At 39.6% G+C, this 16,665-nt stretch overlaps 1 protein-coding gene across 3 annotated transcripts in view; it reads right to left on the bottom strand.

Annotated features, from left to right (window-relative positions):
* Positions 1 to 16,665, bottom strand: part of GPAT3 (glycerol-3-phosphate acyltransferase 3) — a 66,442-nt gene that overhangs the window by 22,902 nt on the left and 26,875 nt on the right. For all 3 annotated transcript variants that reach the window (XM_043970078.1, XM_043970077.1, XM_043970076.1), the window contains exons 3-4: positions 5,490 to 5,760; positions 2,488 to 2,562 (exon numbers count right to left, since the gene is read on the bottom strand). In XM_043970078.1, coding sequence (XP_043826013.1) covers positions 2,488 to 2,562; positions 5,490 to 5,734 — 320 coding nt within the window. In that variant the 5' untranslated portion in view covers positions 5,735 to 5,760. The remainder of the gene's footprint in view (positions 1 to 2,487; positions 2,563 to 5,489; positions 5,761 to 16,665) is intronic.

The following is a 16,665-nucleotide window of genomic DNA, read 5'->3' as shown; positions in this document are numbered from 1 at the left end:
GAATAAGGTATGAAGGAGCATGGCCCTGGTATGCTGATAAGCAATATCAAGATCTGCAAGAAGATATGCAGGATAGGGGTGGATGGGGCATATCCTACTGATATCCCATTATTCAAAGATCCTCTCACAGTTATCTTGTCCTTTACTCCCCTTCATTTTATAAAGATAAAAAAGACCAGGTATTTTCTTACTCCAATGGGACAGTCACCATGGTGATCTGTTCCTGGTCTTTTTATTCTACAAGATTTGTGATGAGCCTCCAATTCTTTGGGTGAGCTAACCCCTTACCCCAATCCAGGTCGCAAGTCCTCTCAACACTACCACCCCACCACCACTACTACTACCACAAAAAACAACAAGAACCACAACCAAAAAAAAAAAAAAGATATGTTTCTAGAAGTCTTGAAAGAAAACTGCTCAGATCTTTTAGAACCAGTAGACAAAACAGAAATAGAATCCAATGGTCACCTCCTAAAAACAAAAAACACCTCAGAATGAAAAATCTCAGCCAAAATCCAGAGCTTCTGGGTCAAATAAAACTGTAGGTAGGAAGTAGAAAGAATTCGAGTACTGACGAGTAGCAGTCACAATCATACACAATTTAACAACCGCCACTATATAAGCAGCTAGGTGGCCCAATGGATAGAGGGCTGGGCCTGGAGTCTGAGTACACATCTGACCTCAAACACTTACTAGCTGTTTGACCCTGGGCACACAGATAACAACTGAGCAACAATTATAAATAAATGAACAGAGAGTTTAGAATACAATATTCCAGAAGGCAAAGGATATAGGCTTACAACTAAGAATATTATACTCAGCAAAACTGAGTATAATCATAGCGGGGGGAAAATGGAACTTAAATGAAATAAGGGACTCCAAGAACTCCTGAAGGAAAGATCAGAGATGTGTAGACACTTTCAAGTGCAAACACTAGAATCAAGAGAAACACCAAAAGGTAAACAAGAATGAATAATCATAAAGAAAGAAATAAGGGGGCAGCTAGGTAGAGAAGTAGATAAAGCACCGGCCCTGGATTCAGGAGTACCTGAGTTCAAATCCAGCCTCAGACACTTGACACTTACTAGCTATGTGACCCTGGGCAAGTCATTTAACCCCCATTGCCCCACGAAAAAAAAGAAATAAGGATAAACTGTTTATATTCTCATATGGGGAAATGATACATGTATCCCCTCTGAACCTTCTCATGATTAGACCTCATAGAGGAAATCTAATTGGATAGAAGGCTGGAGAGTGGTTCTGTTCGTACTTGGTGATCTTAAAAGAAAAATGGGAAGGGAGGGGAAGGGGAATAAATACTCCAGGAGAAGAAAATAAGAGGAAGTTTGGAGAAAATTACTTCACATCATTGGAATATGCAAATACTCTGAGAGGCTATATAAACAAGGAGGAAAGGGTGGTGTGAATGGTTCACACTTGAACTTCACTCTCATCTGAACAAATCAAGGGAGGGAAGAATATACACACACATATATATGGAAATAGCACGAAAGGGGAAGTAGAGAGAGGGTAGATTGAAGAAAGGATCAGTCCTAAGCAAAATAAATTCTAAATAAGGAAGCATGAAAATGTAGTTTATTTCTTTTGCTGTGGCAAAGAACCGGATGCTAAGAGGTTACAATTAGGGAATGGCTGAAAAAGTTTCTATCTATACATGTACACATACATACAACATGTACATGCATGTATACCCATATATGTCATCTATATACACGAACACATATATGTGTATATATATGTATATATACACGCATACATATAAATACATGATTACGGGGCAGCTAGGTGGCGCAGTGCATAGAGCACCGGCCCTGGAGTCAGGAGTACCTGCATTCAAATCCGGCCTCAGACATTTAACACTTACTAGCTGTGTGACCCTGGGCAAGTCACTTAACCCCAAATGCCTCACTAAAAAAAAAAATTACATAAATACATGATTACTATAAGAAACAATCAAAGGAATGGTCTGAGAAAAAGCTAGAAAGACATTTATGAACTGAAGCAGAATGAAATGAGCGGAACCAGAGGAACAATTTATACAGTGGCAACAATACTGTAGACAAAACAACTTTGAGAGATTTAGAAATGTGGAGGAGTATAATGACCAAATAGGACTCCAGGGGACTAATGATGAAACATGTTACCCACTTCCCTTATAAAAAGGTAAAAGACTCAGGATGAAGAAAGAGACAATTTTTTTTTCAATATGGCAAATGTGGAAATGTGTTTTGCTTGACTATTGTTTTTCTTTCTTTGTCAACTGAGAAGTGGGGAGGAGGGAAAAAAAGGAAGAAAAGGTATAGTTTTGCTGAGTGAAAAGAAAATTTCAAAAAGATGAAAAGAATGGGAAGATTTGAATGAGTTGATATCACTAAATGTATGCAAAAACAATCACACATGCTACCTAGATTCATCTAACGAAGAGTCAGTACTATTTAGGTATGAATGGAAGACAAAACACATTACCTGCTGTTTGGGAGCTGCCCAACCACAGTAGTTCCTATAACCAGCAAACTAATCCCAAAGAAAGCCAAAGTGATGCTATAAAACAAAAGATAATACATGGAAAAGTTAGTCATGTCCTCTACAAAGGGGCCTCCTGCAGGATCAAAGTGGCTGGTTTGTTATTGACATGGTTATTGATACATTACTTCCTTTGGCATTTCTGGGTCAGATTTTTTTTTGTATGATTTTTAAAACTTTTTAAATGAAATGTTAGGAAAGATAATCCTGGAATTCAGCTGATTAAAAAAATGCCATATAAAAACAAACTATAGTATAAAGGGATAAGAAGTTTGGAGACTATCTTCAGAGTCATAATAAACACTCACATACAATTCAGTCTAGTGGCATGAATAAGACACACCATCTCTTGGCTTCATGCATTTTCTCTGGCCATTCCCTATGTCTGTCATATCATCATGCCCATAATGTTCTTCCTTCTCATCTCTGCCTCCTGACTTGCTTCAAGTCTCAGATAAAACCCCATTTTCTCCAGGTAGCCTTTCCCAACCTCTCTCAATTCTAGTTCCTTCCCTCTCCTAATGTTTATCCAGCATATAGCTTGTTTGTACATATTTGGTTGTCTCCCCCATCAGAATGGAAGCTCCTTGAGGACAGGGACCAATGGTCTTTTTTTTTTTGTTTTTTGTTTGTTTGTTTTTTAGTGAGGCAATTGGGGTTAAGTGACTTGCCCAGGGTCACACAGCTAGTAAGTGTTAAGTGTCTGAGGCCGGATTTGAACTCAGGTACTCCTGACTCCAGGGCCAGTGCTCTATCCACTGCGCCATCTAGCTGCCCCGACCAATGGTCTTTTGCCTTTTTTTGTATCAGCAACATTTAGCACAGTGCCTAGTACGTAGTAGGTATTTAATAAATGTTTACTGACTGATACGTCTATCACACCTTCAAACTGACAAGGCACTTTCTTCCAGGCAAGCCTATGACACTATGTAGCACAAATATATCCTCATTTTATAGATGATAAAAGCAACTTGTTCTAGGTCACACAATTAGTCAGGCTGGGACTCCAAAATGCTGCATTAGCATGTCAGAGGTTCAGGGGTAATTAATATATTACACCTATTCCTTATCTTTCCTTAGCAATGCAAATTTAACAGCCTCCACATTTTCAGAGACCCAGGAAACCTAACAACACAGAAAATGTGAAATTAACGGCTCAGGAGGCAAAGATCTAAGTTTTAAAACTTTTTGAAACAAATGTTTTAATTTTGAAAAATTACTTTGTTTTACAAACTAAGAAACAAAGGAGCAGTTTAAAAACACCAAAAGTGTTTTCTTAAACACTTAAAGTTTCCTTGATCCTTTTTCTCCAAGAGAGCTGGTTATATTACATAAGATTAAAAAAACTCAATACGAAGAGAAAAGTGACTTGATTACAGAAAGAACATTTGCCAGGCTGAGAAAAACCTAGTTCTGTTCTACTGGAACACTGCATAGAATCATCTTCTTCTTATCTCAGATAAAGGCTAATTTATTTTACCCTTTATGCTATATTCATTTTCTAGTTGGAATAGTAAAATACCACAAATTGCTCTTCTGAAGTGATCTCTGGGGTCAGATGTGGCCATAGCACACTGCAAAGAGTATGTTATCGATTAGTGATAAGAAAAAAATCAAGTGAAACACTGGTCTTCACCTCTATTATGTCAGGGAAGGTTTTCGTAAAGACCTATTTGGTTCCTGCTTTTAATTATGGACAAATAGCCAAGAATGAGCTTTTCTGAGAAGTGCACAATGCCCATGCTCCACCTGTCCTACACTTTTTTTTGCCATATGACTGCGTCAAGCTAGACCACATATATTTACCTATTTCTTCACAGAAACACACAAGCTAGTCTTAAGGGAGATTACTAAACATCATTAGGAGGCTTGGCCAGCAAAGTAATGAAATTTATCAGTCATGATGTTAAAACATGACTGCAGGTCTTATTTTGTGTGCTTTCCAATAGATCATATGATAAGAAAAGTCAATACGAATTCAGGGCCATGGTTTATCCAGCACATTAAGAAGTGGCTTAGAAAAGAGGGAGGGCTGCTAGGTGCCACAGTGGATAGAACACTGGTCCTGAAATTGAAAGGACCTGAGTTCAAATCTCACCTCAGACACTTACTACCTGTGTGACCCTGGGCAAGTCACTTAACCCCAATTGCCTTAAACATCCACAGCCATCTCCAGTCGCCCTGATGTATACCTTGCTAATGGACCCAGATGGCTCTGGAGGAAAGAGTAAGGTTGGTGACCTTGTACAGCCCTCCCCCATTTAAATCTAATTCAGTGCAAGTCATGACATGATGTCATGGTCCTGTTCAAGAACAAAAAGACAAACAACAATAAAAGATGGATCTTCCATAATGTCATCTCACTTTCAAGAGTTAGTATAACACTCTCCAAATGGGTATTACTCTAATATATCTATTATCTTTTATCTAATATCCAAGAATTTCTCCAATACTTCTTAAGTACATACACAAGCCCAATAATTTCTGTTTGCTTGTTTGTTTGTTTGTTGAAGCAATTGGGGTTAAGTGACTTGCCCAGGGTCACACAGCTAGTAAGTGTCAAGTGTCTGAGGCCATATTTGAACTCAGGTACTCCTGACTCCAGGGCTGGTTCTCTATCCACTGTGCCACCTAGCTGCCCCACAAGCCCAATAATTTCTTAAGGCAATACCACCTCTCGTTAAATAATTACACAGATTCTATAACCCACAGTGTAACATACTATGTCCTCTTATTAGAACTAAAAAATTCTAGCATTTGGGTGAATAAGGTCATAGATTTGATGGAAAAGACGATTCCCCTCTTTCAGCTCTAACCATTAATATTAGATTTCTACCCAACTTTCGTCATTCTCATTTCATAAAATGCTTTTTGTCATTAAAAAACAACATGTAAGTTAAACACAAGCTAGTCTAACCCATCAGAGTAATACCCTTGTGGCTTACCGAAGAGGAAGAAGGAAGCAGTAACGCACTATAACTCCCAGCCCCCACACCATGGTTAACCGGAGGCTGATATACTGGAAGTTAACATTTGTTCTGGTGAGGAGATTCCAAGACACCAACTCCTCCGAAGAGAACCTCTGGGTCACTTCATCTTCGACGATGGCTTCAAATCCCTTCTTGGAGAAATAGAACACATCAGACAGCTCAAAGTCCCCACCTCGATGTCCAGATATCCCTTTCTCCATAGGCGACTCATCTCTCTGGATAATACCTGAATGAGAAAGCACCACAGCGTAAGGATACATCTTTAGATAAAGAGGTTCATGCACTAGTGTACAGGTTTATAGAGTGGATCACACCACATATAAGTAAATGCTAGGGTGTTTAGAGGGGACTGTTCTGTATTTCACTCACTGATGTGGTTCACTGGTTTTTGAAAATAAAAACAAATCCCTCCAGCCTTGTAATGATCTTGCATAGGTCAAGTGAAATGACAATTCTCCACAATCCTAATTTCCACAAAGATCTTTTTAGATTCTTATATATGAAGAAGCCATGCTGTAGATTCCTAATTCTAGGTCACAATTCCAAAACCTCTATTAACACTCCCTTAGAAGGGGGTGCTGATTGAACAAGGCTCAAAATCTTTGGTTCTTTAAGATGACCCTTCCCAACTGTGACACTCCTTTGACCCTTACCACCCTTCTATGATTTCTTCCCAGTTATTTCCTCAGCTGGGGCAAAAGGCAGCAGAGATCTCCTTCCCGGAGGGGTAGAAATAGGTGCCTAGTCAGGACTGTCTGGGCAATACTGGATATCAGTCATATGGCAAGCAGTGTGGTTAGGGTATTAAGAAATTAATGTGGTCCATGTGGCACTGGCATTAGCCTTCTAAGGGTCAATAATGGCACCAGCTCATAATCATACAATTCTTTCAGGTTTGTATAGTGTTTTTTCTCACAACAAGCTTATCAAGGTTCTACTCCAAGTGTTATTACATTCATTTTACAAAGAAAAAGGAATCCCTTCTCTAAAAATGGAATTGAAGCCATCATAAAAAATTGAATCCTAAAGCCCAGATCCCAAAGAAGCTTTGTAACTTGCACAAGATCACCAAATTAATAATAAATATTGGACTTCAACCAGATCCTGACTCCAAGTCTCATACTCCTTTTCTTAAATTAAATTTCATTTTTAATCACCAAAAACCCACTTTCTCCCCTCCCAACCTCCATCTCATTCCCAAATGAGAAAGAAAAACAAAGTCACTGTTACAAACTTGTATAAGTCAAGCAAAATAAATTTTCACATTGGCCATTTCCAAAAAAAAAAAAAAAGTCTCATTCTTCACTGAGTCTTTCACTTTTCTACCAGGACATGGGTAGTAGCATCATATGTCATCGGGAATCACAATTGGTTATTACACTGATAGAATTCCTAAGTCTTTAAAAGTTGTTTATCATTACAATATAGGTATTCCAAAAGTCTTACTGGGGACTGTTAAACTAACTTAGTCTTAACTTAGTTTAAGATAAAACTGCACTAAGACTTTTAAAACGTCCTTTACTGTAATCATTTCATAAATTGTCTTCCTGGTTCTGCTCATTTCACATAAGTATTTCCACTTTGCTCTGAAACCATTCCCTTCATCATTTCTTACAACCCAAGAGTAATCCATCATATATTTATAAAGAATGAGATACTGAATGGTTGCCCATCAATTGGGGAATGGCTTAACAAGATATACACAAGTTATAATATTATATACACAAGTTATAATACACATGTGTGTATACATACACACATATACATAAAAACTTGTTCAGCCATTCTCCATTGATGGGCAACTATTCAGTATCCAATTCTTTGCAAAAGCAAAGAACAAACTATAAATATTTTTGTACGGCCTTCTTTAGAATTTGTTGTACTTGGCACTAACCCCTTCCTCAATCTACCTTCTCTCCAATTTCCTTTTCCCTGCTATTTCTCTGCTGAGAGAAATCTATTTTGCCAATTCTGTGTGTGTGTGTGTGTGTGTGTGTGTGTGTGTGTGTATTTTCTTCCCTCCTCTAATCTGTTGAGATAAGGGTGAGGTTCAAGCGGCAGCCTCTCCTCCCCAACACTTTTCTCCTTGTCTGTATAGACTTCTATTTGCACATCTCAATTATGTGAAATACTTTTCCCCAAATTCCTCTTGTTTTCTTCCCCTAGAGTACTTATTTATTCCTCTTCTCCTCCCTTTCTCTTCTTCTTTTAAGATCATGAAGACTTAACAGAACCACTTGCATCTAATTAGACTCCCTCTATGAGGACTGATCATGATAAAGTTCAGAGGGGATATATGTTATCTCCCCATAATAGAATATAAGCAGTTTATACTTATTTAGTCCTTTATAATTGCTCATTCTTGTTTGCCTTTTTCTATTGCTCTCGATTTTTGTGTTTGCAGTTGAAAGTCTCTTCACATCACTGATCTTTTCATCTGGAATGCTTGGAAGTCCTATATTTCATTCAAGTTCCATTTTTCCCCTACAGGGGAAAGTTTGCCTTCTAGAATATTATATTCCAAAATCTCTGCTCCTTTAAGGCTGTTAAATTGTGGTGGTGAAATTGTACGTGATCATGATCGTCACTCCTCAGTATTTGATTTCTTTCTTTCTGACTGCCTGCAGTTTTCTCTAACCCAGGATTTTGCTAGGAGTTTTCATTTTGACACTACTCTCTGGAAACGCCAATGAATTCTTTGTATTTTCATTTTGCCCTCTGGTTCTAAAAAAATCTGAGCATTCTTCTTTCTTGAAGAAGGCCAGGAAAGCCAAGAGGCAGAGATGAGGAAGAAGAGTGTTACAGGAAAGGGTGACAGCCAGAGAAAATGAATGGAGACAAGAGATGGGGTGTCTTGTTTGAGGAACAGCAAAGAGGTCAGTGCCACTGGCATCCAGGAGGATGGAAGTGTGAGAGCAGAGAGGGGAGGACAGCTAGGTGGTGCAGTAGATAAAGCACCGGCCCTGGATTCAGGAGGACCTGAGTTCAAATCCGGCCTTAGACACTTGACACTTACTAGCTGTGTGACCTTGGGCAAGTCACTTAACCATCATTGCCCTGCCAGGGCGGGGGGGGGGGAGGAAGAGACAGACAGACAGACAGACAGACAGACAGAGAGGAGGAGAATGCAAGAAATGTTATAAAGGTAAAACTCACAAGCTTTGGCAATAGACTAAATATGGAGGGGTGAGAGTGAGGAGTCTAGAATGATACCAAGGTTGTAGGTTTGAGTGAATGGGAGGGTGCCCTTAACTGTAATGGAAGAATTCAAAAGAGGAGAGATTTGGGGGGTGGGAAGAACCTAAGCCATGATGAATTGAAGATGTCCATGGGACATCCAGTCAGAGATGTCCAGTATGGCACCTGAGTGGCATCGTGAGTCATGTGTTGAGCCTGAAATCAGGAGGACCTGATTTCAAATGGCCTCAGACACTTGCTTCTACGTGACCCTGACCAAGTCACTTTCTGTTTTCTTTAGTTTCCTCAACTGTAAAATTGAAATAATAACAGCACCAAAATCACAGGGTTGTTATGAGGATCAAATGAGACAGTATTTGTAAAGTACTTAGCACAGGGCCTGGCACAGAGTAGGCACTAAATAAATTCATTCCTTTCTTCCCACAGGCAGATGGAGATGCTATTCTGGAAGTCAGCAGAGAAGTTAGGAACGGGGGAGTTGATTTGAAAATCATCAGCACAGAGTCAATAACTGAATCCATGGGAAGTGGTGAAATCACCAAGTGAAATAGTATAAAAGAAGGGAATAGGGCCCAGGACAGACCTCTGGGACAACAAATGTAACGGATAAAGATCCAACCAAGAAAACTGAGGGGATCGGCAGGAGAAAGTAATATCCCTGAAACCCAGAGAGAAGAGAATGAATCATCAGTGTCAAGAGCTGCAGAGAGGTCAAGAAGGATAAGAATTGAGAACAGCCCAGTAAATCTGGCACTTCAGAGATTGTTGGTAACTTTGAGAATACAGTTTGGCTTGAAGGATGAGTTTGGAAGCCAGATTATAAAGTTAAAAAGAGAGTAAGAAGAAAGGAAGTAGAGGCACCTATTTTAGACAACCCTCTCAAGTTGTTCAGTCATAAGAGAAAGAAGAGATATGAGACAGCAGATGGATGGATCAGGTGAGGGTTTTTAGAGGATGGGGCATGGGCATGTTTGTAGGCAGCAGGCGAGCAGCCAGGAGACACGGAGATGTGTAAATAAAAGTGGAAATGAAAGAGGACGCAATCTGCTGGAGAAGACAAAATGGAATACGATCAGTTGTGCAAGCAGTTGACTGTGGCAAGAAGGAATCCCTCGTTATGTGAGACTGGGTTGAAGGAGGAGAATACATAAGGAAAGAACTGTAACAAAAATGAATGCTAGAGAGGAGAGACTTGGGAAGACAAGAGGTACAAAACTTTACCAAAGATTCCTTGAAAAACAGAATATACCAAACAAAAGGTAAAAACTCCGTGACACGACAAGAAATATTAAACAAACTCAAAAGATAGAAAAAATGCAAAACGTAAGGTCCCATGATATCATTCTGGTCCTCTTTGAGCGTGATGCATAAGTAACCAGAAAAACAAGAAAAAGAACAATGATGTCAAGAACTGAATAAGATGGAGGCCCTGAGAGTGATTTGTGTTATATTTTAAAAGAATAGGGGCAGGTGGGTGTCACAGTGGATAAAGCACTGGCCCTGGGGATTCAGGAGGACCTAAGTTCAAATCCAGCCTCAGACACTTGACACTTACTAGCTGTGTGACCTTGCACAAGTCACTTAACCCTCGTTGCCCAGAAAAAAAAAAAAAGAATAAAGGAAAAATAGGGGAGGGGAAGTAAAAACACAGACAGGGGAAGAAAAAAGTAGGAACAAAGAACTTATCTCCCATAACTGGGGGACTAAGTGTAGATCCATGTAAACAAGAAAGAGGGGAGTGAGTGTCACTGAAACCTCACTTGAACTAATACAAAGTAAAATGGAAAGAACCTGGAAAAATTCTACCACAAGATAAACATTGTAAAAATGAACAATTTTGAAGAACTTAAGAACTCCCATCAATGCAATGATCAGCCACAATGCCAGATGACTGATGATTTAGAATGTTGCCCAATCTCTTGACAGAAGTGACTGACTACATGCAGAGACAGACGCAGAATTCTAGACACAAACTGTGTGTCAATGTGTTTCATTTGTTTGTACGTATTTGTTGCAAGAGTTTTGGTTTATTTCCTGGGTGTTGTTTGGTGTTTTTTTTTTTTGGTGGGGGGGTAAAGTAGGGGGATGGCAAACTCTTGCCCAATGAAAAAATAAAATTTAATTTAAAGTAAAAAAAGAAAAAAAAAGAAAAGCACAAGAAGACATGTATAAATTAACGTAAACCAGAAAATCTATAATATCAACATTGTAAAAAAACAAACAATTTTGAAGGACCTGAGAACTCTGATCAATTCTTCCCACCTCCTGACAGTAATGGACTAATATACAGAATGAAATATACATTTTTGTATATGATCAACATTGAAATTTGTTTTGCTTGACTATACTTACTCTTACAAGTGTTACAAGTGACACTTACTAGCTGTGTGACCCTGGGCAAGTCACTTAACCTTCATTGTCCCACCAAATAAAAATGGAACGCAGGGGCAGCTAGATGGCGCAGTGGATAGAGCACCGGCCCTGGAGTCAGGAGTACCTCAGTTCAAATCCAGCCTCAGACACTTAACACTTACTAGCTGTGTGACCCTAGGCAAGTCACTTAACCCCAATTGCCTCACTAAAAAAAGAAAAAAAAAATGGAACGCAAGGTTCTGGAGGGGGTTAAAGATGATGGGCAGAGGGATCAAAAATAGCCTCATGTGTAAGGGGGCTGGGAGACCTGGTTTCAGGCAAGATAAAAGTCCATCTGTCACACAGCCCGAGAAGGAGGTCAAAGTTCCAGTAAGAAGCATGTATGATGGCCAAAGTGCAGGAAGCATGAATTGGAAATGACCCAAAACAAAATGAACTTACACGTGAACTCTAAACAAACTTCGATATAAGAATAAAATGGGATACAACTGTGCTGTAATAATGAGAGGGACAGATTCAGAGAAACCCAGGACTGCTAAAAAGAAGTGATGCTGAACAGAGTGAACAAAACTGAGAGAACAATTCATACATTGTCTATAGTCATGTTAAGGCAAACTACTCTGAAGACTGAACTTTGAACTCTGGTAACAATGGCCAAGTATGACTTCACAAGACTAATTATAAAGCATTTTTTCCACCTCTTGGAATAGAGATGATGGGTTAGAGGCACAGAAGGAGCCAGTGTGTGGGTTTAAAGGTTTTGCTTCACTATCCTTATCTGTTACAAGGGAGATCCTTTGTTGAGAAGAGGATTTGCTGGGAGGATGAGAGTGAGGGGGAGGGGAGAGAAAGTGATACAGAAAAGAGAGGCAATGAGACATTTAAAAATGCATAGAAGGGGGGCAGCTAGGTGGCGCAGTGGATAGAGCACCAGCCCTGGAGTCAGGAGTACCTGAGTTCAAATCTGGCCTCAGATGCTTAACACTTACTAGCTGTGTGACCCTGGGCAAGTCACTTAACTCCAATTGCCTCACTTTAAAAAAAAAATGCATACAAGAGTACGAAAGGAAATTCAGAGATACACAAGACAAGGAAGATGTTTAGTGTCTAGAGTATCAAATTTAATATACTTTTTTTTTAATCTACATGGTAGAAGTTATTAACATTCAACCCTCATTTCAGTCCTCTGTATAGGAAATACTCATGTTTTTCTTTTATTCAGTTTATAATAAAAAAAAGTAAAACATAAAAGAAAACTTTATTGTAGATGGTGTAACTAGAAGCTTAGTTTCTTGAGGAAGTTAAAGAACCAGGCCTTTTATTGTGATAGCTTAATATATGAAAATATATATATAAGATGTAAATATATATAAATACATGGGAAGTATAAATATGAAAATATATAATTGCATGTAAATACATGAAATATAAATATATGAATGTGAAAATATTGATGTATGAGATATATAATATGTAAATACATGTGAAATATAAACATATAAATATGAAAATATATGAAGATCTTAATATATGAAAACAGAATATAGAATATGTAAATAAATAGAAATATATAAATATGAAAATATATGAAGATCTTGATATATGAATATGTAAAATATAGAATATGTAAATGCATATAAATACATATTAAATATAAATATGAAAATATCCCTATATAAACCTCATTTGGAATTTTTTTTTAATCGAATCACCTTAATTTAGGGGGGGTAGGAGTTTAGATACCCTCTGGCCTAGGCACTTATTAACTCAGTTATATTTCTGTAAGGACTGATTGAGTCCTAGTATTGCCAAATGATCTGACTGGGTCAGGCTGATAACAAACAACTTAAAAAGAACTAATTGTCAGTGGTTGGAGCACCAGACCTGCAGTAAAGACCTGAGTTTAAATCTGGCCTCAGACACTTATTAGCTGTAAGTCCCCTAAGGCAAATCACTGAAACTATCTGCCTCAGTTTGTCCATCTGTAAAATGGCAATAGAGGGTCCAATCAGAGAAGCAAAAGGTACAGATGAGATGTGAGTACTGGACAGATTCAATCTTACAGGACAATGAGAGTTCCCAATGGTGAATTTCCTGGGGAGGAAAGGCATGATAAAGAGGTCCAAAGCAGTCCAAAGGCTGCATAGCTGGTGGGAAATGGGCAGAAGACTGTACTAAGTCCCTTTCTTAAAAATTCTTGGATTTAGCATTTTAGAGAGAAGAAGAACACTCAAACCTGAAGCCAGAGGAACAACAAAGGACTGACAAAACATGTGTCAAAAGCACACATCTGGGCTTGTTCATCCACTACCACAATGATTTATTCAGACAGCTCAGCCACAAGGGAAAGTGAGCTGCCTCGAATAATTCTAAAATGCAAAATTCCCCTTCTGCAAACTGAAGAATTATATAGGTTCCTAATGGGGGGGGGGGTGCCTTGCTAATTTAAGTGGGGAATATGAGCTGTCTTGTCCTCTCAGGGAATCTCAACTAGAGCCTTATGGGCCGTGAGGGGTGGGGGAGTAGTTAATATACATTGAAAAAGAAGGCAGAATTTGTCTCACATTACACTGGCACTGGCCCTGAATTCAGGAGGACCTGAGTTCAAATGTGACCTCAGACACTTGACACTTACTAGCTCTGTGACCCTGGGCAAGTCACTTAACCTTCAATGGCCCACAAAAACAAAAACAAAACCTAGAGGAAGACCCTTGGTACACCAAGAGAGCCCCTGCAGACAATATGGACGAAAGTCACTCAGGATGAAAAGGCAGAAGTGGGCTGTGATCTGAATCACTGGGGAAAAAAATACCCACATGAAATCACAGATCTAAGTACTGAAGTGATACCAAGTCACCAGATGGCCTTTTTAAAATTCAATTTTATTTTATCTTTGCCTCCAATTCTGTCCCGCCCAATTCTCCCCCACACTTAGAAAGCAAAAAAATAAAACAAAAAAAAAACATTATAAATGTGAACAGAGCAAATGTCTACATTATTGTTGAGTCCTTCAGCCGTGACTCACTGCATGGACCACAGCATGTCAATACTATCCATGGGGTTTTCTTGGCAAAGATACCAGGAATGGTTTGCCATTTCCTTCTCCAGTGGATTAAGGCAAACAGAGGTTAAGTGACTTGCCCAAGGTCACACAGCTAGTATGTATCTGAAGCCAGATTTTAACTTGGTCTTCCTTACTCCAGGACCACTGTTCTATCTGGTGAGCCATCTAGCTGCTTCCAAATTTCCACATTAGCTATGTCCAGAAACAAAACACACAAAACACCAAACAAACAAAAAATTGCCCCCTGAGTTTATCATTCTCTCTCTGGAAGTGAGCAGTGTCTTTCATTATGAATCCTCTGGAATTGTGATTGGTCACTGTGTCAATTAGAGTTCCTCAAGTCTTTCAAAGTGTTTGTCATTAAAATGTTGTTTGGGGGCAGCTAGGTGGCACAGTGCATAAAGCGCCGACCTTGGATTCAGGAGTACCTGAATTCAAATCTGGCCTCAGACACTTGATACTTACTAGCTGTGTGACCCTGGTAAAGTCACTTAACCCTCATTGCATGCCCCCCCCCCAAAAACACACACACACACACACACACACACACACACACACACAGAAAAAATCCTATGAAAGCAAATGTTGAAAACTATCTTTACATGTAAGTGGAAAATGATATAATACTTTTATGAATAAAAAAAGAAAGAAAGAAATCCATGCTGACAAGATCCACTACAACTTTACATTTTACAACTTTACATTACACAACTTTAAGTGGGCCACCTTCAAGGTGATCCTTTTACATGCCTAATTAACTCATCATACCACTTCCTACCCTCTTCTTGAAACTCTCTTCTCTCTAAGCTTTTATGACACCACTCTTTCCTGGTTCTCTTCCTACCTCCCTGACAGGTCCTTCTCAGCCTCTTTTGCTGAACTTTTCTCCCCTCTAAACCATTTCACATTGTGAACTCATCAGCTCCCTGGATTTAATTATAATCTCTGTGCTACTAATTTTCAACCTACTTATCCAACCCTAATCTCTCTGCTGACCTTCAAACTAGCATTCTCAATCTTGAACCGGATGGCCTGGGAAAACTATAAACTCAATATGCCCCAAACTGAACTCCTCATCCTGCCCCCTAACCCTTTCCCCACTCCAAACTTCCCTATCAGAGTTGAATGCACCATTATCCTCCTGTCACTCAGACTCCCATCCTAGGTGTCATTCCCAACTCCTCACTCTCTTCGCCATATTCAATCTATGGCCAAGCTCTGTCAAGTTTGCCTTCATAACATCTCTCTTGTATGTTCTCTCCTCTCTGCTACTGCCACCACCCTGGGGCAAGCCCTCCTAAAGTAGGCTGCCGACTAAAGCAGTCTCTCTGACATAATCCCCTCTCTTGATTCAGCCTGGCCACTACTCATTGGCCAAAATAGCATGGACCTGACCATGCTCCGCCCTCCGCTCCAGTGGCGCCTTATCACTGCCCCTCCCTTTCAATCTTCCTACACCTTACACTTCCTACATGGAGAGACACTGGCCTCCTTTCTGTTCCTCAAAAAAGAGGTTCCATCTGCTGACTGGGCATTCTCAGTGGCTGCCCTCCACCCACAGAACTCTCCTCATCTCTGCCTACAGGTTTCCTTCAAGTCCTAGCTAAAATCCCACCTTTCGGGGGCAGCACCAGCCCTGGATTCAGGAGGACCTGAGTTCAAATCCGACCTCAGACACTTGATACTTACTAGCTGCGTGACCCTGGACAAGTCACTTAACCCTCATTCCCCCCTCCCCCCCCAAAATCTCACCTTCTATAGGAAGCTTTTTCCTCATGTCCCTTAATTATACTGCCTTCCCTCTCCTATATAGAGCTTGTTTGTACATAGTGGTTTGCATGTTATTAACTCCTTGTGAGAATAGCAACTATCCTTTGCCTTCTTTTGTCTCCCCATTACTTAGCACAGTGTCTGGCAAATAGCAGGTACTTTTTTTTTTTTGGTGGGGCAATGAGGGTTAAGTGACTTGCCCAGGGTCACACAGCTAGCAAGTGTTAAGTGTCTGAGGCCAGATTTGAACTCAGATCCTCCTGAATCCAGGGCTGGTGCTTTATCCACTGTACCGCCTAGCTGCCCCAATAGTAGGTACTTATAAATGTTTACTGACTAATGTGACTAATCTCATTTAAACTCCAAATAAGAAGAGGAACAGAAACTAGAGGAGGAACAGAAACTAGAGTTTGATCATGTTCTGATTACCTATTAGCTTCATAAAATTTGCAATGTCTCTATGAGCAGATCAATCAGTTGGTCAAATGCCATAGAGTAAAAGTTATCAAATATATAATAGAGTATAAGTTATCAAATATATTCTCCCTCTTGGGGGAATGCTGGTTATTCCACGAAAAGAATACAAAGATAACTGGAGAGAATTGAATAAGGATACTCTGCCTAGAAGGGCCGATAAAAGAAATGCCAGGGCAGCTAGGTGGTGCAGTGGATAAAGCCCTGGCCCTGGATTCAGGAGGACCCGAATTCAAATCCAACCTCAGGCAC

The sequence above is a fragment of the Dromiciops gliroides genome, chromosome 6 (genome assembly GCF_019393635.1).
Source record: "Dromiciops gliroides isolate mDroGli1 chromosome 6, mDroGli1.pri, whole genome shotgun sequence".
In the NCBI taxonomy this organism is placed as follows: Eukaryota; Metazoa; Chordata; class Mammalia; order Microbiotheria; family Microbiotheriidae; genus Dromiciops; species Dromiciops gliroides.
This window is presented reverse-complemented; position numbering and strand designations above follow the sequence as displayed.